The sequence below is a fragment of the Canis lupus genome, chromosome 7 (genome assembly GCF_003254725.2).
Source record: "Canis lupus dingo isolate Sandy chromosome 7, ASM325472v2, whole genome shotgun sequence".
NCBI lineage: Eukaryota > Metazoa > Chordata > Mammalia > Carnivora > Canidae > Canis > Canis lupus.
The window spans coordinates 8,165,681-8,191,709 of NC_064249.1; the positions used below are offsets into that span (position 1 = coordinate 8,165,681).

Below are 26,029 nucleotides of genomic sequence, written 5' to 3' on the forward strand. Positions count from 1 at the left end.
GATGAATGTAGGCATAGCTTTGTGTCTAGGGGCTCTTCCAATACTTTTAGAATAAGGAGGGGGGGGTGAGGGCGGTTATCTCAGCTTGCATCTGGGTTCTTGATAGATCACGGGCAGGTGGCTGACCCTAGTGGGTAAAAGCCTGTGGTCGCTTCAGACCAAGTTTCCCATCCTCTCTTGCTAGTGTGTAACACCTTCCTTTTATTTTATTGTATTTTATTGCATTTTATTTATTTATTTTATTTTTTGTTTTATTGTATTTTATTGCATTTTATTTATTTTATTTTTTATTTTATTGTATTTTATTGCATTTTATTTATTTTATTTTTTATTTTATTGTATTTTATTTAATTTTTTATTTTAGTTATTGTATTTATTTGTTTTATTTTTATTTTATTTATTGTATTTTATTTATTTATTTTGTTTTTATTTTAGTTATTGTATTTGTTGTATTTTATTTATTTTATTTTTTATTTATTCTATTTTTTATATTTTATTTTATTTTTATTTTTTTATAAATTTATTTTTTATCGGATTTTATTTTTATTTTAATTTTAGGTCGCAGTGTTTTCTAAGCGTCAGTTTCAGGTTCCTCCTCTGCAGCATTGGGCTTAGAGAAGGGACGTCCGTGCGTGTACCGCTGCGACGACGAAGTGAGATGCGCCAGCACCCTTAAATATTGGTTGGTATTTTTATTCACGGCACGACATAAAGCCAGGACCCTCGACCATCTCGGCTGCCACCCGTCTCCGCGGGAAGACCCCACCCCAGCGCCACCCAGGCACAAAGCGCGCCCACCCACCCGCACACCTCCCGCCGCTCGCAGCACCTGCCGGCGCCCGTGCATGCGCTTCCAAAGAGCGTCCCTAGAGGGCAGACTCGAGGCCAGGAAGTTCTAACGCCCGTCGTACAGGCACGACGTGAAACGGCTCTGCTTTGCGGCCCCCGGCCTCCGCCGTAAAGCGCCGTGGGCTGCCCCGCGTGAGTGAGCTGACGGGCGACTTCCGCGGGGTGCGGGGGCGGGAGGGGGACGCGCGGGTGGAAGCGGGTGGAAGCGGGTGGAAGGCGGGCCACCTGGACGCCCCGGCTATGGGCAAACGCGGGAGCCGGAGCCGGAGCCGGAGCCAGCTGCTCCACACCCTGACTAAGAAGCAGAAGAAGCACCTTCGGGATTTCGGCGAGGAGCATCCCTTCTACGACAGGTGTGGCGGCCACTGCCGGGCGCGCGGGGGCCGTCTCCGCGGGGTCCCGACGCGGCTGCCGCGGCCCGCGCTCCGCCCCCCCACGCGCTCCGCCCCCCCACGCGCTCCGCCCCCCCACGCGCTCCGCCCCCCCACGCGCTCCGCCCCCCCACGCGCTCCGCCCCCCGGCTTCCCCGCAGCGCTCCCCCCAACGCTCCTCCCCCCCTTCTCATGCGCTCCACCCCCTGTGATCCTCCCGCCGCGCTCCTCCCCATCCTCCTCCCCACGCTCCTCCCCCCCCGCGCTTCCTCCACTCTCCTCCCCACGCTCCTCCCCCGCGCTTCCCACCCTCCTCCCCACGCTCCTCCCCACGCTCCTCCCCCGCGCTTCCCACGCTCCTCCCCACGCTCCTCCTCCCCACGCTCCTCCCCCCCACGCTCCTCCCCCCCACGCTTTCCCCCCCTCCCCAGGCTTCTCCCCCCCGCGCTTCCCACCCTCCTCCCCAAGCTCCTCCCCACGCTCGTCCCCCCCACGTTTTCCCCCCCTCCCCAGGCTCCTCCCCCCCACGCGCTTCCCACCCTCCTCCCCAAGCTCCTCCCGCCCACGCTCCTCCCCACGCTTCTCCCCACGCTCCTCCCCCCACGCTTTCCCACTCTCCCCAGGCTCCTCCCCCCCGCGCTTCCCACCCTCCTCCTCACGCTCCTCCCCCCCCACGCTTCCCACCCTCCTCCCAAGCTCCTCCCCACGCTCCTCCCCCCACGCTTTCCCACCCTCCCCAGGCTCCTCCCCCCCCCCCCGCGCTTCCCACCCTCCTCCCCAAGCTCCTCCCCACGCTCATCCCCATGCTTCTCCCCACGCTCCTCCCCCCGCGCTTTCCCACCCTCCCCAGGCTCCTCCCACCCCCCCACGCTTCCCACCCTCCCCAGGCTCCTCCCACCCCCCCCCCCGCGCTTCCCACCCTCCTCCTCACGCTCCTCCCCCCCGCGCTTCCCACCCTCCTCCCCACGCTCCTCCCCACGCTCCTCCCCCGCGCTTCCCACGCTCCTCCCACGCTCCTCCCCCCCCACGCTTTCCCCCCTCCCCACGCTCCTCCCCACGCTCCTCCCCCCCCCCCCCGCGCTTCCCACTCTCCTCCCCACGCTCCACCCCCAGCGCTTCTCCACAGCGCTCCCCCAACGCTTCCCCCCTTGCCCCCAGCGCCCCCCACGCTCCTCGCCCCTCCCCCCCCCCCCCCCCCCCCCCCCCCGCCCTTCCACCTCCTTCAGCACCACCCCCACCCTCGGTTCAGGTGGCTCCGGAGATTGGGTTCTTCAGATGGGCTTCTTCGTGAGTCTTCCTGCCTTTCGTGGAGCCCCTTAGCTTTGTGCTAGACTTCACGCCTCCTTGTGGGGCTGGGCTGTTAGAGAGGTTTCCTAAGATTGTGTGTGTGTGTGTGTGTGTGTGTTGTAAAGAATTGCCTGGGCCCTTGGACACCTGTGTTCTCTCCAGGTACAGAGGGGACACCAGCGCACCGGTACCTGTGGCTCCGCCTCCGCGTGTCCAGACTCTCGGTTCCCATCTTGTTGCTCACCCCCCACTGTGCTTTGGGCCGCTTCACACCAGCGGTTAGGGGCATCATGATTAAGAAATGTGCTAGAAAATGGGCTTTTATTTGCTTAATTGATACTTCTTTGCAAGGAGAGCCCGTAAACTGTGTTCGTCATGTGACCTTGTTAAACTTTTCGTGTCTCAGTTGTTCGTTTGTGATATTCTTACAATCCCTGCCCAAATGCACATGTGGCTTTCACATGACCGTAGTTATAATGTATTTATATTGGAATTTTCTGCCTTTTTCATTTAAAGTTGTATAGTTAGACTGTTTACTAATGGCTACGTGCTAGTAGTTAGAGTTTAATGTTACCTGTTTCTTCTCAGGGTTTCTGGAAAGGAGGCAAAACCACAGATTTATCAACGGGTAATGCTTTTATTCTTTTTTAAGTAATAGGTGGTTCTTGGCTGTTAATTTTAAGATTGTATATAATGATAATAAAAGCCTGGCTACATTTTCATTCTTTGCGATTGTAGATGTAAGCCATTAATTTAGTCATGTTGCTAAGTGTTGAATGCAGATGTCTGTCATAATGCCATTGTGATAACTGATAGAGTTTGAAACACTTTTTTAAAATAGATTGTATTTATTCATGAGACACAGAGAGGCAGAGACACAGACAGAGGGAGAAGCACACTTCCTGCGGGGAGCCTGATGTGGGCCTTGATCCCAGGACCCCAGGGCCAGGCCCTGAGCCGAGGCAGACACTCAACGCTTGAGCCATCAAGGTGCTTCTGAGATTGAGATTCTTGAGCCTACTAGAACCTGCCAAGAAGACTCACCAGAGAGCTCTTGGTGAATCCTTAGAAGTGTCTTGTTTACTCAACATAGAGGGAGCCACAAACAGTGCAAACTGAACAAAGTTCCTAGCTCAGAACAGCAAACTAAAAATGCATTCTTTTGATGTATTGTAATTTTCCTGTTGCTCTGTTGGGCATGCCAAATATCTGACAGGTAGATCAGATTTCCTTATAACCAAAAGCTCTGTTTTTAGCCTGCTTTTTTCCCATGTAGAATATTAGCATTTCAAAGAAGATGAATAGATTCTAGAATCACAGCTAGACTAGCTTTTTTGTTTGTTTTTTTGTTTTGTTTTTTTTTTTTAAGAGAGTCACACACTTAGGGGGTGGGGACGGGGAGAGAGAATTTTAAGCAGGCTTCGCACCTAGCATAGAGCCCAACTGGGGCTGGATCCCACAACCCTGAGATCGTGATCTTGAGCCAAAATCAAGAGTCCAGAACACTTAACCAACTGAGCCACTCAGTCGTCCTGCTAGACTAGCTTTTAAAAATAACTTTGTGGCTAGGCATGATTGAATAGATAGGATATGGATATTTACAGAAAAGCTAATTTTTATTTATGAAAGTCTCAACCTGTTCTATTTTTGGCCTAATGATAATCTTAGGGCAGAAACAAGAATATGTTTCTGTTTTAAATTTTCCCATTTTTTCCGGGCAGCTGGGTGGCTTAGTCAATTAAGCATCTGCCTTCAGCTCAGGTCATGATCCCAGGGTCCTGGGATGAGCCCCAGACTCAGCAGGGAGTCTGCTTCTCCCTGTCTCTAACCCTACCCTCACTCATTCTCACTCCCTCTCAAATAAATAAATAAAATATTTTTTAAAAATAAAATTTCCTATTTTCCTTTTAGTCAGAGAATTCAGATGCTTCAGGTTCTGAAAGTGAAGCAGAGAGTGAACCAGAACAAGTTTCTGGGTACCACAAACTACTCGCCACATTAAAGAATGCATCAGAAGAGGATGAGGAGGAAGAGGAGGACGAAGAAGAAGAGGAAGAAGACAGTGCTGTAGATGAGGTAGAAACGAACAGTGAAGATGATGGTAGTGATGTCAGCATGGAGAAAGAGACAACAGCCGAGTCCACCAAAGTGCAGGAGAGTAAGTCTCTTTGGTGTGGGCTCAGTCACCTTTGTCAGGACAGCTGCCCTGTGAACATGGTGCTGGGTACTGTGTGAGTTGAACCAAAGCACATAGATCCAAAGCAGGGACTCTTAACCTTGTTGATTCCGTGATATCTTTGAGAATCTGGTGAAAACACAAGACCATATAGCCAGAAAAATGCAGTAGTAGTATTTTTGCTTACCATTTCCAGGATTTCATCAATCCTAAAGAGCCCTTGACTCAGAGGAAAGGGAACATGATGCTGTTTTTGTGCCAGTCTCCAAAAGATCACTGTCCCTCCCTTAGAGAAACCAAGTTTAATGGAAGACAAACTGTACAAAAATTGTCAAGCAGCAGGTTTGTATGGAGCAGCCAGTTAAGAGGCGTTGAAGAGACATGGAGTGGTTGCACACTGTCAGAGTAAATGAGGGAGGGCTTCAGAGAACAGCTGAGATTGAGAGCTTAAAGGAATTCTCTCATTCAGACTTCAGGTGGCTTTTTTAACTTTAAAACCAACTTTATGGAGGGATGTATGATTTACAATGAAGTGTACCTATTTTAAGTGTACAATTCAGTGAGTTTGACAGGTACATCCTCTATGTTATAATTGTCAAAATCAAGATTCAGAACATTTCCGGTACTTCCAGAAGATGTCTTCTTACTCTTTTATGGTCGGTTTCCCCCTCTGGCATCAGGCAACCACTGACCTGCTTCCTTTCAGTAAAGATTAGTTTTGCCTGTTCTAAAAATTCATATAAATGGAAGCATATAGTCTGTACCCTTTTGTGTCTGGCTTCTTTGGCTCCTCAAGTTTTTTGTGACTGATCCAAGTTGTTCACGTACCAGTAATTCATGAGTTGGTACTGCTGGAGTCGTATCGCATTGTCAGTGTGTCTGGGTGCCTTTTTATATCTCACTATGGTAATGCCTGTTTTCCTTGCAGCCATATTTTTTCTCTATACCGTAAGGTCATACATAATTCTTAACATTTTAATTAATCAATTTTACTAGGATAAAAATTCATTGCCTCAGACTTAGGGTTTTGTTTTGTTTTCTATTTCCTATTTTGGATTTTTTTTAATGAAAAGTTTGAGTTTGGGATGCCTGGGCGGCTCAGTGGTTCGTCATCTGCCTTCGGCTCGGGGGGGTGATCCTGGAGACCTAGGATTGAGTCCCTCATTGGACTCCCTGTAAGGAGCCTGCTCCTCCCTCTGCCTGTATTTCTGCCTCTCTTTCTCTCTCTTCTCATATAAATAAAAATTTTTTTAAAAGAAGTTTGGGTTTTTTGGTTGTTGTTTTTAGGTTATAGAAGTGACATATGCTTACTGTTAAAATTTAAGAGGATAGTGTAGTTAACCTATATTTTCACCACCTTCGGATGAACACCTTTAACATTGTATATAACCTTCCAGATTACTTTTTTATGGATACATGTGTGAGTACAAGTATGTACATAGATAATTGTGTGTGTGTGTGTATGTGCACGCATGCTAATGGTCTCATCCACTTTTGCAACTTACTTTTTTTTTTAATAGTATACCACAGACCTTTTCTATGTGAATAATCAGGGATTCATATTAGCTTCTCAATTACATGGTATTTCATTGTAAATGATACGTGGTAATGTAATTAGCACTCTTGATAGAAAAGGATGAAATCAATTTTTCCAGTTATTTCTTGTTTTAATCAGTGCCTCTTTGAATATCCTTACATGTGTATCTTAGTGTACTTCATCTAGTTATCATCTTAAAATAAGTTCTAGAACTGGAACTGGTTCACTCATCAGGCTTAATTTTGAAACTTAAGTCTTCCACCTGAATTTCCTTAAAAGTAAATAATAGCAATGAACATCAGTGTTGATTTAGGCTAAAGAATTAAATTTTACTTGTTCACAGAACTATAATTATATTCATGCCTAAATAATTTTACAAAATGTTTCTCAAAATTACAGGTATGGTTTTGCCTGCTGACCCTGAAGGAAAAGATGGGGATGGGCCACTTGGCACATCACAAGAATCCCTTGAGGAATTTACAGATGCAAAACACGAGTCACTCTTCAGCCTGGAAACCAATTTTCTCGAGGAAAGTGAAGGCGCATGTTCTCTGAAAGTATCACAAGGTCAGAGCAGCGTGTGTTTTTCAAATTCAGCAGGTGCTTAGCATGGGGGCTTGTGTGCTAGTACGTGTTAAATCTCTTGCTACTGCAATGAGCAGCGATAGAAACATTTTAGCAGCTATATCTAGAACTGGGAAGAAAGACTTCTCAAAGGTATTTTTTGGTGAGGCAGTGCTGGGAGTCAAGAGGCTACTTAGTAGGACAGGTAGCCTAGGAGTGAAAGTAGGGAAGGCCAGCTCCCCAGACCTCGTATTTCCACCGTTGGGGTCAGGGGAAGACTTCTGATTTTCTCCCCACGCAGGGAAGGAAGAGAAAGGAGAAAAATACTTTATACTTTTCTTTGTGCCCTTCACTTGCTCTTTATTATGGGAGTAGGAATTTTCCAGATTTGTAAGACTCAGGACTGGCTAATCTCATTGGTCCTCATTACCAGGGAGCACCTTCAAAGCCAAAAAGCTCCCTTCTGTTCCTCCAGTCTCTCTCTTGGCCATGCCTCTCTCCCAGTGGCGGTGACTAGGACAAGGCCTGCCTCTGTGTGGTAGGTGTAGTCAGATCTCTGCTCTCTCTCTCAGGTCCACTTTCTCAGCTTGTGCCTGGAGGGCAAGTCAGGTTGGTCTCATTCTGTATTCTGACTGCCTTTTTTGGTTTCATTGTCCTTCTACCCAGCTCTACCGTTAATGAAGCTGACGTTTTAATCCTTATTTGGCTCTTTTGTTCTGTTGGCTATTGTGCTGGAGAAGTAGTAGATAAAATTTGGGCACAAACCCCATTCTGAACCATCAGAACTTTAATAACCTTGGAGAAGAAGTGCCTGGGTGGCTCAGTTGGTTAAGCGTCCTGCTGTTGATTTCCACTCAGGTCATGATCTCAGGGTAGTGAGATCAAGCCCTGTGTCAGGCGCTCTGCTGCTTATGATTCTCTCCACCCCTCACGCTCCGTTGTTCACATGCACTCTCTCTTCCTCCCTCCCCTTCTCTTTTTTTTTTTAAAGATTTATTTATTTATTTATTCATGAGAGACAGAAAGAGAGGCAGAGGCACAGGCAGAGGGAGAAGCAGGCTCCATGCAGGGAGCCCTACATGGGACTTGATCCCAGGTCTCCAGGATCACACCCTGGGCTGAAGGCGGTGCTAAACCGCTGAGCCACCCAGGCTGCCCATCCTTCCTCTCTAAAAGAAAGGAAATTTTTAAAAAAATCAGAACCTTGGAGGAGACGTGAGGAAGTTTGATTATCCTAAAATTTCTCTGGTTGTTTTGCCTATACAGATATATTAGCACCTAGGATTCTTATATCCTATAGTTTGGTTCTGGGTGTTTAGTACAGAATGCACTGCATTTGAAGTTTTGCCATTTGGATCCTTGCATAGGTCATTTAACTTTTCTCTGCTTCTTAATGAGTGACTGGAAGGTAAGGTTGGGTGGCTAGCTCAGAGGACTGAAGATAAGATAACCTCGACTGTAAGTACTACTAGTTGGATCATTGTTCAGCTCAGTTGAGTATTGAACATTTCTATGTGTCCTGTAATATAAGATAAATCAGGGATGGATCCTGCTCTCAGGGATCTTACAGTGTTGCAGCGAGTAGGTGGGGGCAGGGTTGGGGACAGTCTGTAGGGCACCATGGATGGCCTCTTAGTGGAACCAGTGCTGTGCCTGGCATAATAGGCTTCAGGGAAATAGTTCTTGTGAGTCAGGATGTGACATTAAACTGATAGTATTTGGACTTACAAAAATGAAGTGAAGGAAAGGATAGAATTTTTAATCAGAGGAAGAAAACCCACAGAGGCAGAAGAATTTGAGGGCCATATAATTCAAAACTTATATTGGAGAGGTAGCTTGGAGGTGTACATCCTAGAGTGCCCCAAATTTCAGACTGAGAAGCTTCTTCAAGGGTTTGAGCTGAGAAGTAATGTGATGAGAGAAATGCTTTAGGGAAAGGAACCGGTTAGAAACTTTTGAGCTGGGAGAGAGGATGGGGAACAAAGATAGGGAAAAGGATGAGTTAAAATCGAGAAAAAAAAAGAGTATGTCGTTTGGAGAGAAGACCAAAAAAAATGCCTGCTCTTTCCTCCCAAGTGATCTGACATTTCCTGATTTCTGCATTAGATCCATTTCTACAACATGTGAACAAAGAACTGAAAGAAAAAGAAATTCAAGCTGTTGCCACAAATCCCAGAACTACTCACCAGCTAAAAGTAAGTGTTGCCTAGTCATTCCTGTCACCAAGAAAGTAAAGCTCCAAGTTAGGCAGTGGTCTTGGGTTTGGCGTTCTCCTCGAATGTATGATAAACACCAGTGGTAGAGGAGTTGATAGGGGAGCATAGGATAGGAAGGCTGGAAGAGCTTAGTGGCACAGGTGTAGCTGGGAAAGGCCTGGGGAAGCTGGAGTGTGGGAGCAGGTAAGAATGGCTTTGCAGGCAGGTCCACCAGGGTGTGGACCAGCATCTGAGAGACGCTGTCACATGACCCAAGGCAAGTCAGTCTACCTCTTTGATCTTCACTATTCTCATCTGTTAGAGGGGGGCAGTAATGCTTACCTCAAAATGAAGTGATGTAGTTTACTGACATACATAGAAAATATTGAGTAAAACAGTAGCTACTGCTGCTGTTGGTTTGTTCAAAGAATCTGAGAGAGGTTCATAACTAAGTTACTCATGTGCGGAGCCATTTTTTCTGCTTTGTGTGGGTTTTTTTTTTTTTTAGTTTTAGTTTTTTTTTTTATCAGCTCATGCTGTTTTTAAGAGTTGGTCATTCTTTTTTAATTGAAATTTTTACTAAAGTAATAATTATAGCTACATTTTTAAGAAATAACACAAAGACATCCCTTATGCCCTTTGCCCAGTTTCCTCCAGTGGTAGCGTCTCGGCAAAACTGTTTGACAGTATCAGGGCCAGGAAATTGACATTAACACGCTTGTCTTCTTCAGCTTTTCCCAGTTTTGCTCCTACTCTGTTGTGTGTGTCTGTAGTTCTTTACTATTTTGTCGGGTCTAGGTTCCCCTTATCCACCACCAAAGTCAAGATGAGAACATTCCCAGCTCCATAAAGATCTCTCTTGTTTCTGCTTGCCCTTTTAAAACCACACCCTTCCCCCTCCTCCCAATTCCTAATCCTTGGTAACCACTAGTCTGTTCTCCGTTTCTATAATTTTGTCATTACAAAAGCATTGTATAAAAAGAATCCTACAGATTGGCTTTTTTCACTTAGCATAGTTCCCTAGAGATCCACCTCTAGTTCTTGGGGCATATCAATAATTCATTTCTTTTTATTGCTGAGATCATCTTTTTTTTTTTTTTCTGAGATCAGCGATTTTGTTACGATGCAAAAATTCCCACTCATACTGGCATCTCACAAAAAAAAATATATGCTTTAGGATTTTAATGGCTGTATCTCAAAAAATTTATTTCATGCCCAAGTAAATTTGGAAGACTTGAAGTTAAATACAATAGAACAGAGCTCTTGTCATAGGACTCATCAGAACCTTTTGTATCTAATATACATTGTGACTCTCTGTAAGGGGGATTAGCTTCTGTGTTGTTTACCAAAGTTATTTGACCATGGAGCCCCCCCCTTTTTTTTTCTAGAATGAATTTTGATTTCCTAGAACATATTCCACCAAATAGTTTGGGACATACTGACCTAGTGAAGAGCTCAGGTTGGAAGTCAGAAACCTTGAGCTCTAGCTCTCAGCTCTCAGCTCTCTTCTCTCCTAGGTAAAGTTTGTCTGAATCCTATAATGTCTGAGCCTCTGCTTCCCTAAGCTTTAAGACAAGCATTATAGTGTCCACCTTGCTGGGTTGTTGGTGAGGATTAAATGAGGTAATCTGATAAATCGGAGAGAGCTTGGTAAATTAGAAAGTACTGTGTGAAAGTAATGTATTGAAAAGCATTTCTAACTTAGCTCTTGATCTCTCTCTCTCTTTCCTAGTGGCCTGTATTGGGCCAGCTTGTCTTTTCATCCAAGTTTCAGAAGTTGGAAACATTTAAACCCTCAAAGGACGTTGACTTAAAGTCACTTCATCTGCAGAAGCCCCTGGAATCCACCTGGACCAAGACGAACAGCCAGTTCCTCTCTGGTCCCTCCAAATCAAGTAGCCCTTTCACACCCCTCCAGAAAGAGCTCTTCTTAATTATGAACTCTTACCAGGATCTATTCTACCCAGAAAGGACTGCCCTGAAGAATGGGGAGGAGATCCGCCATGTGTACTGCCTACACGCAATAAATCATGTCCTCAAAGCCAATGCCCAGGTGCTTAGTAACAATAGCAGACGTCGCAGTCAGAAGCTTGGGGTGGGTGACGATGATGACTTCAGAGACCAAGGGCTAACAAGGCCCAAGGTGAGTGGCAGCAGGAGAGCTTCATCCAGGAGAGCTTTGTCCTCCAGAAGGAGGCTTCTGGCTGTGCCGTATAGGTGTCTGGCACTTGGCAGATAGTCAGGTATTTTAATGGTAACGAATACTGGAATAATGAATGAGTCCAAGAGTGAACACCTTAGATGGGCCAGGTGGTGCCAGAGCAGTGCAGTAGACAGCTCAGTGGACTGTTTCTAACTGGATTTAACTGGAAACTTGTGAGTCAGAGGTTCCTCTGATAATTCTTGAGATAACCCTGAGCATACATAAATGACACTCCATTGTAAATCTCTTTGTGATTGTCAGAAATGGTTGGAACCTTAGCCAGCCTTTTATCCAATCTCTAAATACTGCAGCTATGGATAGAGACCCAGATTCATAGAGGACCTTGCTGAAGAGAACCGGGAAATGAGTAGCAGAGATGGGATTAGAACCAAGAATTTTCATTACTGAGCCACACACATAAGTAAATCTTGGGAAACAGAAATTCCGGTTTTTCCATTGTATACTTACCGCTGCTTAAAGTGATGATTACCTTTATTTGGGCTCATAAGCCTAAGTTCCAGTGGATGTGGGGCTTTGGTAGGAAATGTCTTTTAATTGTGCCCACATTACTCATGTTGTGTGGCTACATCATGTGTCTTCCATTCCCCATACCTCCTTAACCTGTATCCCTCCATATGGAGGAAGTCTCATCTTTTTAGATGTTTCACTGAGTCTAATAGGATTCTAGGGCTTAGTACTGATGTGGCTCTTAGACATTTTTTAGTCTGGCCCCCTATATGATAACTGGGGAAGCTGAAGCCTGGATACTTAGTGTCACAGCTGGGACAGCAGTAACTTGGCCCTCTTCAATCTAGGGCCCTTGGTGCTGCACTCACTATGCCCCTGTGGCTGTGCTTGCTCCCTTTCTGGGAAACTATCTCAGAGTCTTAAAAATAAGGATTATAAGTTTATCTGTTTCCATTTAGAGTTGTAGAAAACAATGAGTCAGATTACCCATGAAGCACATTTAGAATTTGATGAGTTGTGGGCTCTGACGGGTTGTTTACATTGTTGATATTTACAGAAGGGTAATGAGAAACTTATTGTTTGTTAAGCATATTCTATTTTTATTCTCTCCAGTTGTAACTGTAAGCATTTTTGGAAATGTTTGGAAAACTGAGTCCTACGTTTCCCATTGAGATATGATCTCATTTCAGAAATGCTTTATCATCATTTCTGAAAAACATGCTAGGAAATATATTAGATGCGTTAATCCTTTTCCTTACCAGCTTTATTTGTTCTCTACTTATCATACCTAGTTCATTTATTTTATTTTTTGTTTTTTTAAATTTTTTTTCCTAATGCATTCATTTATTTAGCATTTATCCCTTGCAGCTTATGCATAAAAATACTGTAGTAAGGTCTGTGCGAGACAGAAATGAGTAACATTCCTTGACACTTGTATGTTTATATTGGATTTTTGCTAGTGGACTCCTGTTAAAGGCATTGACTTAATCCTGAAAGATATTTCCACATTCTGGTTGGGAATTGCTTCTCATGGGGCTATTAGATTAAAGTCCATAGGACAGTGCTGTGGATATGAGAGGTGCTTAGTTTGTAGTCCTGAACCTGGTTCTGTGCAAAGGAGGTGGCTGAGATGTGAGCCCTTGCAGGGCCTGCTGCTTTATGGAGGGTTCTTTAGCACCATGTCTTCAGCAGGCTGACCGCAGCTGCGGACCCTTCCCCTGGTCCCACCGAGGCTGTTGTGGCTTTCTCCATAGGTGCTGATAGTTGTGCCCTTCCGAGAAGCTGCTCTGCGGGTGGTGCAGCTCTTCATCAGCCTCCTCGAGGGTGACAGCAAGAAGAAAATAATTGTGAGCAACAAAAAGAGGTTTAAGGGAGAGTATGGCTCAGATCCTGAGGAGAGACCACCCAACCTGAAGAGGCCTGAGGATTATGAAGCTGTGTTTGTCGGCAACATCGATGACCACTTTCGGATTGGTAATTCCTTCTTGTTTTAATTCAAACCCTGAAGACCTGTGGTATGTGGTTCACATGACTAGAGGCTAGAAGCTGGGAATTGGGCATTCTCTCAGTGGGGTGAGATGTCCTCCTAACAGGACCCGGGTGCATTTGGGACATCTTGTCTGCCAGGGAAGAGAGTCTTGCCTGGCTAATAGGGTGGACACTTGGCTCAGGATGGAGCATCTCTGAGGCTGTATGTAAAAAAAAACATGCACATTTAAAGCAGAAATGTCTCAGCACATCCAGAATTAGTAGTTGATGCTACAGGGGGAGTTGGAAGTGATAGGGCCTTAGAGGGTCCCTCCGGGGAGGCTGAATAAACTGGGTGTCCATGTACAGTGGTGGACTTCCCTTCTTCCAGCCATGGAGAGTGCCTACCCTGAATTGTCTCCACTCAGGACTTACCGACTGCTACCCAACTTGTCACATCTTTGCTTGTCTCAACCAACTCCCATATACTTGGTTGGTTGTATATTGATAGAGTAAATTCTTAGGAAAATGTTTTTTCGCCACGTAAGTTCATTCAAAAAAACATGCATTAAGCGTCTACTTTGTACCAAGTACTGCTAAGAAGCTGAGGATATAGAAATAAAAGTTGTGGTTCTTGCTGTTAAGGAAATCCAGCCTATTGGGCAAACAGTACAGATTGATAAGTGCTGATCAGAGGATGCAGTGGATGATCTGGGGGTGTTTAAAGTGATTTTTGTACTAAAATTTTTGTTGTAAGGAGGGGTGGTCAGAATGCAGGAAAAGGTTTTAGAGAGGAAACTGCACTTGCAGAGGCATCAGGGTGAATAAGCCGGGTATGACCAAAGATCTACAAAGGCTTCAGCATGGCTGGAGTGTCAGGTGCACCAAAGTAGGGGGGGGGGCACGAGAGTAGATGGTTTTTTTTTTGTTTGTTTGTTATTTATTCATTTATTTTTTGCGAGAGTAGATGTTTAGTTTTAAACATGTGCAGGAGTCCTGCCAGTTACTGATATGTCAGTTTTGAGCTCAAGAAAGAAAAGTTGGGCTGGAAATACAGATCTTTGTGAAGATGGCGTTATAGCTATGGTTAGTGAATAAATTTACCCATTTATTGCCCATAAACTTATGTAAGGTGTGATTGGAATTTAGAGCCAACTCACAGACTTGTGGAAGAGCTGTTTGGATCTGAAAAGATAGATATGAGCCAGGTCAGGGCTAGAAGAGGAAGTGAGTATTAAAGAAATGGAAAGTACCAGAAGGAAAAGAACATTTTGAGGAGGATGTGTTCCATATGCTGCTTCATGCATTTGTAACAAACATTGAAGTATCTTTGATTTGGTGACCTTGGCAAGAGTCCTTTCAGTGGAGTCCTGAGAATCAGGCCAGATTGTGATGTACTGAGGAACAAGTAGGAGATTTCTTTCTTCTTTCTTTCCTTTTTTTTTTTTTTTTAAGATTTTATTTATTTATTCATGAAAGACATCAAGAGACGTAGAGACATAGGCAGAGGGAGAAGCAGGCTCCCTGCAGGGAGCCCCAGGTGGGACTCGATCCCGGACCCCAGGATCACACCCTGAGCTGAAGGCAAATGCCACCCAGGCATCCCGAGTGAGAGATTTCTAAGCAGACACCATTCTCTGGAGAGGTTTTAGTGGAAAGGGAAGGACGAGAGTGAGACCATAGAGGCAAGAGGAGGACGATTATTTTAGTAAGGAAAACAATTTGAACATGGGTCATGTGCTAAGGGGAAAGACGTGAAGGTCAACAATGCAAGGTGAGTGGGTAGCAGCTGATGGCTTGGTGGGAATAATGGACGGCTGTGTACTTGGCTATCTCATGTAGGCGTGGCGATACTCCAGAGAAGCATCCGCCTCTATGCCCCCTTCTACTCCTCCGACATCCTCATTGCCTCCCCGCTGGGCTTGAGGACCATCATCGGTGCAGAAGGAGAGAAGAAGAGAGATTTTGACTTTTTGTCTTCTATTGAGCTGCTCATCATTGATCAAGCTGACATTTATCTGATGCAGAACTGGGAGCATGTCCTGGTAATGTGGTCATTCACATTTAGAGTGCCAACATTCATGTTTAGAGAGCAAAGGAGCTCAGTGATTTAATAAGTCTTAAAGTCTTAAATCCAGATGAGAACTCAGTTTGGAAATGGAAATGTTTCACATTTTCCAGTTTGAAAAAACCTTTAGGTTCTCTTCTACACACAGATTGGTCAATAATTATTCAGAGAAGTAAAAATTCTTGCCAGTATTTTCAAATCTCCAGAAAAGATTCCTTCGCCTTAAGGTCACTTCAGTGTGGCTGGTTGGTAGATTGGTTCCTCCTGACCTGGAATGCCTTCATCTAATATAATTCCTCCTATAGTTTATGCTCATTCTCTTTTGTTTGGCCTTCAGTGGAAATGGGAAAACATTACTCAGGATTTCTTAATGTGTGATCTTGTTTTACAGAGAAATGTAGGATATCTTTATCCTGTTAATGTAACTTGTGCTATAATTTTTTCCTCCTTTCCTGCATACTCTGCAGTGTTGTCCACTTTAGGATTGAACAACTGTGCTTTGGAACAATCCTTATCACAGAACCATAGATTTGGTTTTTTAAGGCTTGTGAGAACTCACTTCTGCAGTCCCAGGGCTTGTAGGAAGGTGGGGCAAATAAAGGGGATACTTTAATTTATAAAGTAGTGAATAAATGCAGAGTATTTGTTATCCTTTAATATATATTTTAAGGTGAAAATACAATTAAGATAGAAAAGGCATGTCAATGTAATTTGAGGAAACGGCACATGTGGTGGCTCTAGGATCTCCATTTTTTGAAAACTAGGCCACTGAAGAACAATGGCTATGGTATCCATGGTATTTCCCTTCTTGTCCAAATTTGGGACTGAGGAACCCATAGAATGACCAGGATGGCATTTTCAGAAATTCCTTTCAAAGGAATATTCCTGTAGGTACCATTTTTTGAAAGATCTAAGAGGTAGCCAGTTTTAGCTTACCTTTCTGTTGGGGGTGTTCAGCTAACTAGGCAATTCACACCCATCTGACCCTTGATTTTCTGATGTAATTTGGAATTTGACTATACATACTCCATGGGGTTAATAAGATGACAGACTTGTAAAATGCTTAGCAGTGTCAACAGGTACATCCTCCATAAAAATTAATGGTAGTGTTATTTCTGCTCAAAGCATTTGATGAACCACATGAACCTACTGCCCTTGGATTCACACGGAGTGGACTTCTCCCGAGTGAGGATGTGGAGCCTCAATAGTTGGTCTAAGTACTATCGCCAGACTCTGCTTTTTGGGGCCCTGCAGGATGCCCAGATCAACTCCGTGTTCAGCAAGTACTGCGTCAATCTCCAAGGCCAGGTGGGCATGCTCTCCTTGTTTCTTTGGGTCTTCCTGAAGCATTGTATACTGTTTGGGTCATGAGGCATACGGGAAGGAAGGCATTTGGTCAGTGGTGGGGATGACTCGCTTCCTCACTTTCTCATCAACTCCTGGCAGGTGGCTGTGAGGAACGTCCCAATAACTGGCTCCATCAGCCATGTCCTGGTGCAGCTTCCACATGTCTTCCAGAGGATGGAAGCTGAAAATGTAGCTTCGGTGATTGATGCCAGGTACCTCTCTCTCCTGTTGGACACGTCGGGGGTACAGAGAAGTTTTTAGCCTTGGCATACAAATTTAAAATTGGATTCCATGTCGGTTTTACTGATGAGATCATAGAACCCAATCATCATTGATACAGGAAGAAACTGAAGCCCAGAGAGGAATGATACTTTGTCCCGGTTCTCTTAGGTGGTTAGTGGCAGCATTAGTACTGTAAATCAGAGGTTCTTTCCATAAGATTGTGGCATTTTTTAATTAACACTGCTTGATACTGCTAAGTGTTCCGTGTCAACAACTTAATTGAAGCCCTTCAGGGCAAGGACTAATGCCCAGAAGCAAACACTGAAACCTTTAAATATTCGACTGTAAGCCTTTCACCTTTTGCCTCTTGCAAACATCAAGGTTCCAGTGTTTCTAATTCTCTATTTCCCCTGTCTCTTCATTGTGTTTCATCAGGGGACCATGGTAGGAGAAAGATACTTTGCATATGGGAAGTGTTCAGTAATTACTTGTTATTGATTAACCACTGAATGAATGAATGAATGAATGGTGTGCTTGTCTATTTCTGGAGTAATTCTCTGGGATACACTGGCATCACCTCTATTTTTTACAGTGAATAGAGTTACCACTTATTTTATTTATTCTTATGTTAGCTCTTTGTGATGAGGTAAGCCAGATTGGCCTCTTTGCAGGAGGTGGAAGGAGATTGTGACTTGCCCAGGGTAACGCAGTTAGTGGTGACACTGTGGGCTAATCTCTAAATCATTGACTTTGCCCTTTGCTTTTCCAAATCAGGTTTAATTTTTTTGTGAACAAGATTTTGCCTCAGTATCGTGATGCAGTCATGTCTCATACGCTCATCTATGTCCCCTCCTACTTTGACTTCGTGCGTCTCCGAAACTACTTCAAGAAGGAAGAACTGAACTTCACCCACATCTGCGAGTACACTCCGAAGTCTGGTATTTCCAGGGCCAGACACTTCTTCCTTCAAGGAGAGAAGCAGTTTTTGCTCCTCACAGAGCGCTTCCATTTCTACAAAAGGTAAAGTAGTGCTGGGTTTTGAGTGTCCTCTTAGGAGGGGAAATGTATTGCAAATCATGGCCTGCTTCTGAGTGCATGGTGGGTTTTGTGGTGCTGTGAGGTCCTCTTTCACTCTACTTCGTACAGAGAAGCTAGAGACTTTTGGAACTGGGCACTCTTCTTGGTTGGTTGGTCTCTTCTCTTGTTGGAAGAGGTAGAGACAAATGAGTGACTATAGTATAATCTGTGTGTAGATCTGGAGTGGGCCCACACTTGGGATACTTCCTGTAGCTGTGGTTGTATACCTCAAGAAAGACATCATTGAGTTGAACACTTCTCAGTAGGCACAACTGAAGTGAATATAGAAAGGAAAGGAACTGTCATGGAAGCACAGACAAAATATCAGGAACTGTGTGGTCTGGGGAGGTGGAGGCCGAGCACAAGGTCAGTGTTCCAAAAGTTACAGTGTGTTTTGAGGAGGTGCACACATGCCTCCTCACAGGAGACCGGAGGGAGGGCCCCCCTGTTTGCCGGAGGCAAAAGGTGAAAGGCTTAGAGTTGAATATTTAATGATTTCAGCATTTGTTTGGCTTCCCCATTTTGTGAGTCTGACAAAACAAATTGGATTTGCTTTTTTAAAAAAATTCTAATTAGAGCATTAGTAATATTGAGCCTTCTGTTACTATTTGCAGCCATTTGTGCCCCCAGAAGTCAGGTATTCCATTGTTTTGCCAAGTCTGTCTCTGCTGCCAAGTGAAAAAGCCCTTTTTAAACCCGTTATCTATAGAGATGGAAATTGCATCCTATTATCTTTTCCTTCCTGATGTGCAGTAATGTTCAGTGAATTGATGTTTTGCCTTTACTGTTTAACTCTCAGTCATACTACCGAGGGGCACATTTTCTCAGAGAACCCCAAACATAAAAGCCAGAAATCATCCAGGCTTTGGAGCATATTTGATGACACGTGTTGGCATTGCTTTGCCTTTTAATTTATGCCCCATGTAAGGATGTGCTCCCCAGACATGCTCTCGTTACCAAGACGGGGAGGGAGGAATCCAGCAGCCTGGATTCCTGCCACAGCCAGGGCAGAGCAGGCTGACATGACTTGGCCTCTCTGGGTATTCTGCTGACTAGGCAATCTGTGAGTGGAGAGATGAGAAATGGCTGCACTTGTGTTCCCTGGGCTGCATTCTTGGCCACCTACACAGGGCTGTTTGGCCAAAGAGTGTTAATGAATGCCTGCTTATTGGTGTCATTATTTGCTTTGTGGAACAAGTAAGTTGTTTTCATTCATGTTGGAAAGTGATATTTTGGGGGAGTTTGCACTCAGCAGATCTTAAGAGCCCTTAGTTTTCTATCAGCTTGACACATGAAAGCAAGCCTTTTAAGTGAAGTGGATGGATTGGAAAACTTCCCAGTGTGATTGTTTATAGCAAGTATGAATTAGGCTGGGAGGAAGACTGCTCTCAAAGAGCGGCTTTCCAAGGAGAGAGGGCGTGATGTCTCAAGTCGGCAGGACAGTCCCGTGGCTTACACCACTGTATTTACCAAACTGTTTTGCCCCCAGATCATTATATAGACAAATCTAGCATGTACCACTTGCTCTATACCTTGGATCTGGTTAATTGGTATGTCCTGTATTTAAGATGAATAGAAATAATGTGCTTCAGTGTCCCGAGACTGCTAATTATCTCAGGGTTTCCAACTATAGATTTCTTTCCTTGAGACATCCCCAAGGTGAAGATAGGTGCTTTTATCTGCAGTGCCTTTGTGATTTGATTTGACCATGGGGAAGGTACTTGTATGTTAAACTTTAGTATCCAACTCTGAAATTCAGTATTTATATTCTCTGTGGAAGTAGGCTGTGTTAGAAACATCACAGCTCATTTGTGAGCTACCAGAACATTTTCAGCCTGAAGATGAGTCTGTTTTTTTGTGGGATTGGGGGATAAAACCAGTAGAATTAGGGTTGGACAGGCTTTTGGTCATGGTGGCCCGCCTGAGCATGGGATGCTTCACAGTGGTTTCCCTGAGCTTTATCACTGGGTTGCCACAGCAGGGAGGTTTTTCAACCAGGGAGCAAGTCAGAACTCTGGAGGTGGGATTTATGGGATTGGTAAAGGCTGCTGGGGTGTTTCTGAGTACACCCTACATGAGAGTCCCAGTTCTGGAAGTAGCTTACCATCTTTTTAGACAGTGTGGAGGAGCTACCCTTTCAAATCAGTTGTGGGTGCCTCATTTATCTTTCACAGTTGGTAGGTGAGCTAGACATCCGGAATGTCCTTTGTCCTTAGTTTAAGGTCCCATCCAGCTGTTCAATCATATTTGTGTGCTTTTATTTTTGTTTTTAAGATTTTATTTATTTGAGAGAGAGAACACTCACACATGACTGAGGGAAAGAGCAGAGGGGGAGGGGGAGGGACAAGCAAGCAGCTGTGCTGGATGCAGAGCCCAGCCTGATGCGGGGCTCAGTCCCAGGATCCCAAGATCATGACCTGAACCAAAACCAAGAGTCAGGTGCTCAACTGACTGAGTCACCCAGGTGCCCCTTGGTCATATTTGTAGGGGTCACTGAATACCCAAAGCCTATACCAAGGGAGGAAGAAGGGAAGGGATGCTGAAGACTAAGGAGATTTGGCACTGACTGCCCCTCTGAAGAAGCCCTCACCACGTTCACTATTTCCAGAAGATAACTAGTCTCTATTGTGGGAGAATTGAAACTGAGAGAGATTTTCTTGTTTTTTTAAGTATAACACTTACTGGAATTGGTTTTGTGCTTTGTTTTAAAAGTACTCTGGTTCTAAGAATATTACACAATTATTGTAGAGAATTGGGAAAATCTAGGTTAAAAAAAAGAAAATGGAATCTCACTGCTTGGATATTAATACCCATTTTGGTATATTTCTTTCCTGTTTTTCTGTGTGAAAAATAGGTGCACATGAACATAGACACACGTATACACACTTTTCTGAAAATATTACATTGGGATCACATTGTACTCATTGGGATTTTTTTTCTTTTATGTGCTTATTGAAAAACAACTTTAAAATGTTAACACTTTGGCAAGTATATTTGTAGCTTATGGGTACATTTTTAAGTTGATGTATATAGCTTTGTCACATCCTCCCTTCCCCCAACATTTTATTTGGAAAGATTTTCATTACAAAGGAAATCATAAGACTAAGAGTGAACATCTATAACTCCTTTTACTTGGGCTTCATCAGGTGTTAGCATTTGAGTCTTATTTTTCCTTCCTGAACCATTTGTAAATAAACTACAGGAGGCTTCATGACACTGAATCCCCAAATCATTCAGCATGTAGTTCCTAAAAACAAGAATATTTTCTCTAACCAATACCATTATCATACCACTTGATACTACACAGTAATATCATCTGATATATAGTCTGTATCCAGATTTTCCTAGTTTCCCTACGTTGACCATTATAGCTGTTTCACTCCCTAACCCAGGATTCAGTTAAGGATCATATGTTACATTTGGTTAATGTTTCTTTAGTCTATCTTAACCATTTTCAGCTAGGGGCGGTTTTGCTGAGACATTTGGTCATCAAAACTGAAGGGTTATTCTAGTGATGTAGTGTTTTTAGTGCGTTGAGGTGAGGATTCTTCTGGATATCCCAGAGTCCACAGGATAGCCCCACAACAAAGAATTATCTGGCTCAATATGTCAGTAGTGCTGAGGTTAAAGAAACCTTCATCTAGAATAATTCTCTTGCTTCATTTTTTTCTATGACATTCTTTGAAGAGTCCAATTCAGTTTCCTCTAGAATGTCCCAGAGTCTGGATTGTGTAATTGTTTTTTTAATATTTAGATCAGTGGTTCCCAAACTTTGCTGTACATTAGAATCCCCTCGGAGAGCTTTTAAAGATCCAAATACCCGAGTCATGTTCCAATGCCATTTAAATCCCTGTGTCTGGGAGTGGGGATGAAGGATAGATACCCCACACCTACAAACAGGTGATTCAAAGTGCAGCAAAGTTTGGAACCACTGACTTAGGTTAAATACCTTTGCTAAGAACTCTACGTAGAGGATGTTGTATACTTTCCACTGCATCTTGTCAGTAGCACATAATGTCAGTTTATGTCATTTTTGGTGATGTTAAATGTAATCACTTACAAGGTGGGTCTGCTAGATCTCTCCATTGTAAGGTATCTTTTCTATTTAATTAATAAGTAGTTTGTTAGATGTGTATTGAATCCTTCTTAATGGTTATATAGTATTATGTTGTATGGATATATAATTAGCCCAGTTTCCTTTTAATGGGTATATAGATTTAAAAAAAATTGTTCTATTATATACAACAGTGCCACAAATATCCATATGCATAGTTGATGGCGTAGTTGTCTAGTTATTTCATTAGGATGAACATGAAGAGGAAAACTCGTTAGCTCAAAATCTGTACATGGTGAAAAATTTATTATACATTGCTGCTTATTTGCTCCCTACCATCTTCCCCATATCTTGTCTCCCCCTCCCCAGAATACACACACGATAATTTATACTCCATTCACCTATTTTCTGCAAAACCCCCCTTGATAGCTCAATGATAACATCAATGTTTTAATGTCTTTTTCTTGCATTTTCATGTTTGTTTGTTTGTTTGTTTTTTTTCATAATTGTCAGCTGAACGTAGAGGCTGAGGTCCAGGTACACCTCTGACTGTCAGGCCACTGGTGTGGGAGTTGTGAATCTAGTCAGGATTTGGTTGTTACTATAGTTAACCTTCCAGACTCCACAGACTTCAAATTCCTCTAGCACACAGTGGCTTAGTGTGAGGCCTGGGGTGCCAGAGGGTCTTTTCTCAGGGTCCAGATCTTCTTGGCTTTCACCAAGCCCTGTACCCCTGTGCCAGCGGAGGGGGTCTCCCTCCACTCTAACCCCTCCCATGGCAGTGGGCTGCTCTTGCTTGTTACTCCCTGCAAGACTTGAGGTGGGGTTGGGGTTCTCTTGGTGTAACTTCGTTCTAGGCAGGCCCTTTCATTCTGGACTGTGGAAGCGGGGCCTTCTCAGTGTTCCTGCAGCACACGCCATGGCAGCAGAACCTGGTCTTTTATCCGTAAGGGGTCTTGGTAGAAGAGAGTTTCCTGCTTCTCCCACGATGGTGGTAGATCTCTGCTTCTGTCAGTGCAGGATCTTGGCTGGAGTGGATTTTGTGCCCTTTCCCCAGAGGCAGTCTGCTGTTGCTTTCTGTTGGGTCTAAGTCCTACGATGGGAAAGGATGGGATGGGGCTTTACCACCCCAGATAACTTGCTTTATTACCCTCCTCCCAACAGCAGTTGACCTTTGCCCCCTCTCGTCAGTTTTGCACTTCTGCTTCATATGGATAGGGGTCTGGGAAGTGAGACATTTCACCAAAGGGGTCTCTCTCTCAGGTCTTCTGTCCTGCCTCCCATCTTTCTCCAGGACTCCTAGTGGAGGCCTGTGGAAAAGAATTCATGAGTGAGTATAAACAGATCCCAGGGATTCTGAACTGTCACATAGAACCACACTTGCCCTTTAAGAGTTTGTTCAGAGTATAGCTGTTTTCTTGCTACCCACTTTTTTGGCAGGTGCCCTCTTCCTCCTGTGCTCCTTCAAAGTGGAGTAGTTATGGGTCCTGTCTCTGCAGTGAGCTTTGTCCTCTTTGGAATTCAGTTATTGGTAAGCTGGCTCTTAAGATCAGGTTGCACATCTCCTCCCAGCCCCTGAGCTCAGCACCATGACACTGGTAGCTCGAAACTGGCCATGGTGGGAGTATTTACACCACAGAAATTGGCAGCTGCTTCAAATCAGCACTCTTAGCACTTTCTTCCCCACTGAGAACTAGGTATTAAACATATACAAGCGCACCCTTGAATCAGTTCACTTGGTTGAGTTGTGACATCAGCTGTCTAGGCTCAAGAAAAGGAATGCTTTTTTAGGTTATGTGGCTTTTTCTTGTTAGTGTGGAAGCAATATTCTCTTGAGTTTACTATATACTAAGCAGAAGTGGAACTTCATGTTTATTTTTGTTTGTTTTGATAACTAGTGAGGTAGAACAGAATTTATTCATTAGCCATTAGAATTTCTTCTTATGATAATGTTAAAAGGTAAGCCACATAGTGGATTGCAATTAAAGTTTGGAAGACTGGGGTTGCCAGAAGGGTCAGATGATCCATGGGATGAGATGACAAGGAAGGCTTATCCTCTGGGAATAAAATAAAACTCCCAAGGGAGTCTAACAGCAGCCTATCAGAGAGTTTTAACAGGAAAAATCAGAACCTTGTCAACTATAAAATCTTTTGTTATGGGGCCCCAGAGGGAATAATTGACCTTGACCCAAAACATACGGTGAGTCCCTGGGGTCTATACCCCACCACCACCACTGTGAGCACTGCAGCAGGGAAAGAAGTACATAAGCTGTTGAAATTAATTGCTTTTCCATAATGCCTAATGGATCCTCAGGCAGGATTTTGTAAATGGATGAACTTAGGACATCTGCTATGGAGTTAACATGTCTACAGAGTGACAAGAAAAGACTGATGGGAATGCATTTACAGTTTATGCAGTTTATTTTACATACTGGGTCTGACCTCCTCTCCATTACAGAACATTCTGTTTTGCCTGATTATACTAAGGGCAGTGTTGAGTTGTTAAGTGTTTGCTTTTGAAGTTTTCTATGACAGATCTTCAGTCCTCGTCTACCTCAGTCTACCCAGAATAGGCTCAAAAAAAGCAAATTTATCAATATATCAAGCCAAACATTAGGAATTCAAATGTTGCCACAAAATAAGTCCTTCCAACTCAAAATAACCTTTGGTCTGTTGGTTGTTTATGGCATTATCTTCCTCATTGAGCATGGAGCAGTAAGAGTGAGCTATGCCCCTGTCAAACTCTTAGGTAGCTTTTCCATAAATTTTCTCAAGTAGATACTAGTCTCTCTTTCACCTTTTAATAGGTATACCATAAAAGGGATCAGGAATCTGATTTTCTATGAACTGCCAACTTACTCCCACTTCTACAGTGAAGTCTGTAACATGCTGAAAGCCACCAGCAGAGGAGAGGAAGCCGCCTGGACTTGCACTGTCCTCTACTCCAGGTATGATGCCCAGAGGTTGGCTGCTGTGGTTGGTGTGACGCGGGCTGCACAGATGCTGCAGTCCAAGAAGAATGTCCACCTCTTCATTACTGGAGAAAGATGAGAATTTGTTGGACAGGAAATGGTATTGGCAGGATATATAATGCTGATGCTGCGCCACTCGGACCCAGTTCTGATCACTTACACAAAAGAAGGACTGCTATAGAAGAGGAGCTTCAGGCAGTATCATATTGGACACTTCTTCCTTTTCAGGTCATGTGTCCCTGAAAAGTTAAATGTAAACCAAATTTTGGTCACATCTCTCGGACCTCAGGAGAGAGCTAATAGAATTCCAAAAGACTGATAGAAGGAAAAACTTCTACTTGTGAAATTTTTTGTAAGCTATAAATTCTTCTATTGTTATTTTTTTCTTTATTGTACTTTATAAAGTCTTTCAGGTTTGCCTGTTTCTGTTTGATGCTTTCTTAAAAGTAAGGCATACATGACATTGCTTGTGAGAACTGGTTATAAGAAATCGGAATACTACTTGGTACTGAATATCATTTTAATTTTGGGTCATGCAGGTTTTGCAAGACTTATTTTTCTCCAGCCAAACATTTTTTAAACTTTAAACATTCTATTTTAATTCAACTTCAGAGAGGTATCCACTGATCTTTTTTAAACTCATAATAGTGTTTCAGTTAAAATCTACACTTAAAATCACGTTATTTAAAATATTAATCTCTTCTCTTGTTTCAAGAATTTTATGAAACTCTTGGTGTTGAAATAGCAATCTTAATATCACCGTCTTCATTACTGTAGTCATTTTGTAAATCATATAACAGCTAAAAATGAAAGGGAAGTTGCACTTTTAAAGACATTTTTATCGTGAAATATTGCCAGAAAAATTACAAGTACCGAACCCAGACCATTTGAGATTAAGTTGATGACTCGATAGGCCTTATCACTTGTAAAAGTTACCCCTGAATTTAGTGTGTATTGCCTCTAAACAAGGGCTTTTCTCTGTGTAACCAAAAAACAGATACCAAATCTGGAATTGCTGTTAATACCTATTGCCATACTCTGACCCTGTTTGCCAAATATCCCAATAATGTCCTCTCTAGCAAAGGATACAATTTAGAATTACATACTGCCTTTAATTGTTACATCTCTGTAGTGTTCTTTATTCTGGAAGAGTACCCCAGCTTTTCACTGGC

General features: G+C 43.6%; 1 protein-coding gene across 3 annotated transcripts; it reads left to right on the forward strand.

The window, feature by feature from the left end:
* Positions 1-907: 907 nt before the first annotated feature.
* UTP25 (UTP25 small subunit processome component) lies at positions 908-25,281 on the forward strand. Of its 3 annotated transcripts, none has more exons than XM_025429828.3 (12): positions 908-981; positions 3,096-3,135; positions 4,419-4,665; positions 6,620-6,787; positions 8,891-8,979; positions 10,712-11,122; positions 12,904-13,123; positions 14,960-15,162; positions 16,311-16,493; positions 16,632-16,744; positions 17,529-17,774; positions 24,693-25,281. In XM_025429828.3, the coding sequence occupies exons 3-12, from the start codon at positions 4,623-4,625 to the stop codon at positions 24,934-24,936; spliced, it is 1,920 nt and encodes a 639-aa protein (XP_025285613.3). In that variant the 5' UTR covers positions 908-981; positions 3,096-3,135; positions 4,419-4,622; the 3' UTR covers positions 24,937-25,281. The 3 variants fall into 3 exon arrangements, with proteins under 3 accessions (XP_025285613.3, XP_025285612.3, XP_048968028.1); XM_025429827.3 differs by having other exon boundaries at positions 929-1,202; XM_049112071.1 differs by lacking the exons at positions 908-981; positions 4,419-4,665 and adding an exon at positions 1,105-1,202.
* Positions 25,282-26,029: the final 748 nt, after the last annotated feature.

Bases quoted from the DNA above. Each gene is read 5' to 3' on its own strand.
- UTP25 (XM_025429827.3), top strand. From the start codon at position 1,090: ATGGGCAAACGCGGGAGCCGGAGCCGGAGCCGGAGCCAGCTGCTCCAC. The intron at 15,163-16,310 runs GTAATGTGGTCA...TTCTGCTCAAAG, and splicing joins AGAACTGGGAGCATGTCCTG to CATTTGATGAACCACATGAA. The intron at 17,775-24,692 runs GTAAAGTAGTGC...ACCTTTTAATAG, and splicing joins CGCTTCCATTTCTACAAAAG to GTATACCATAAAAGGGATCA.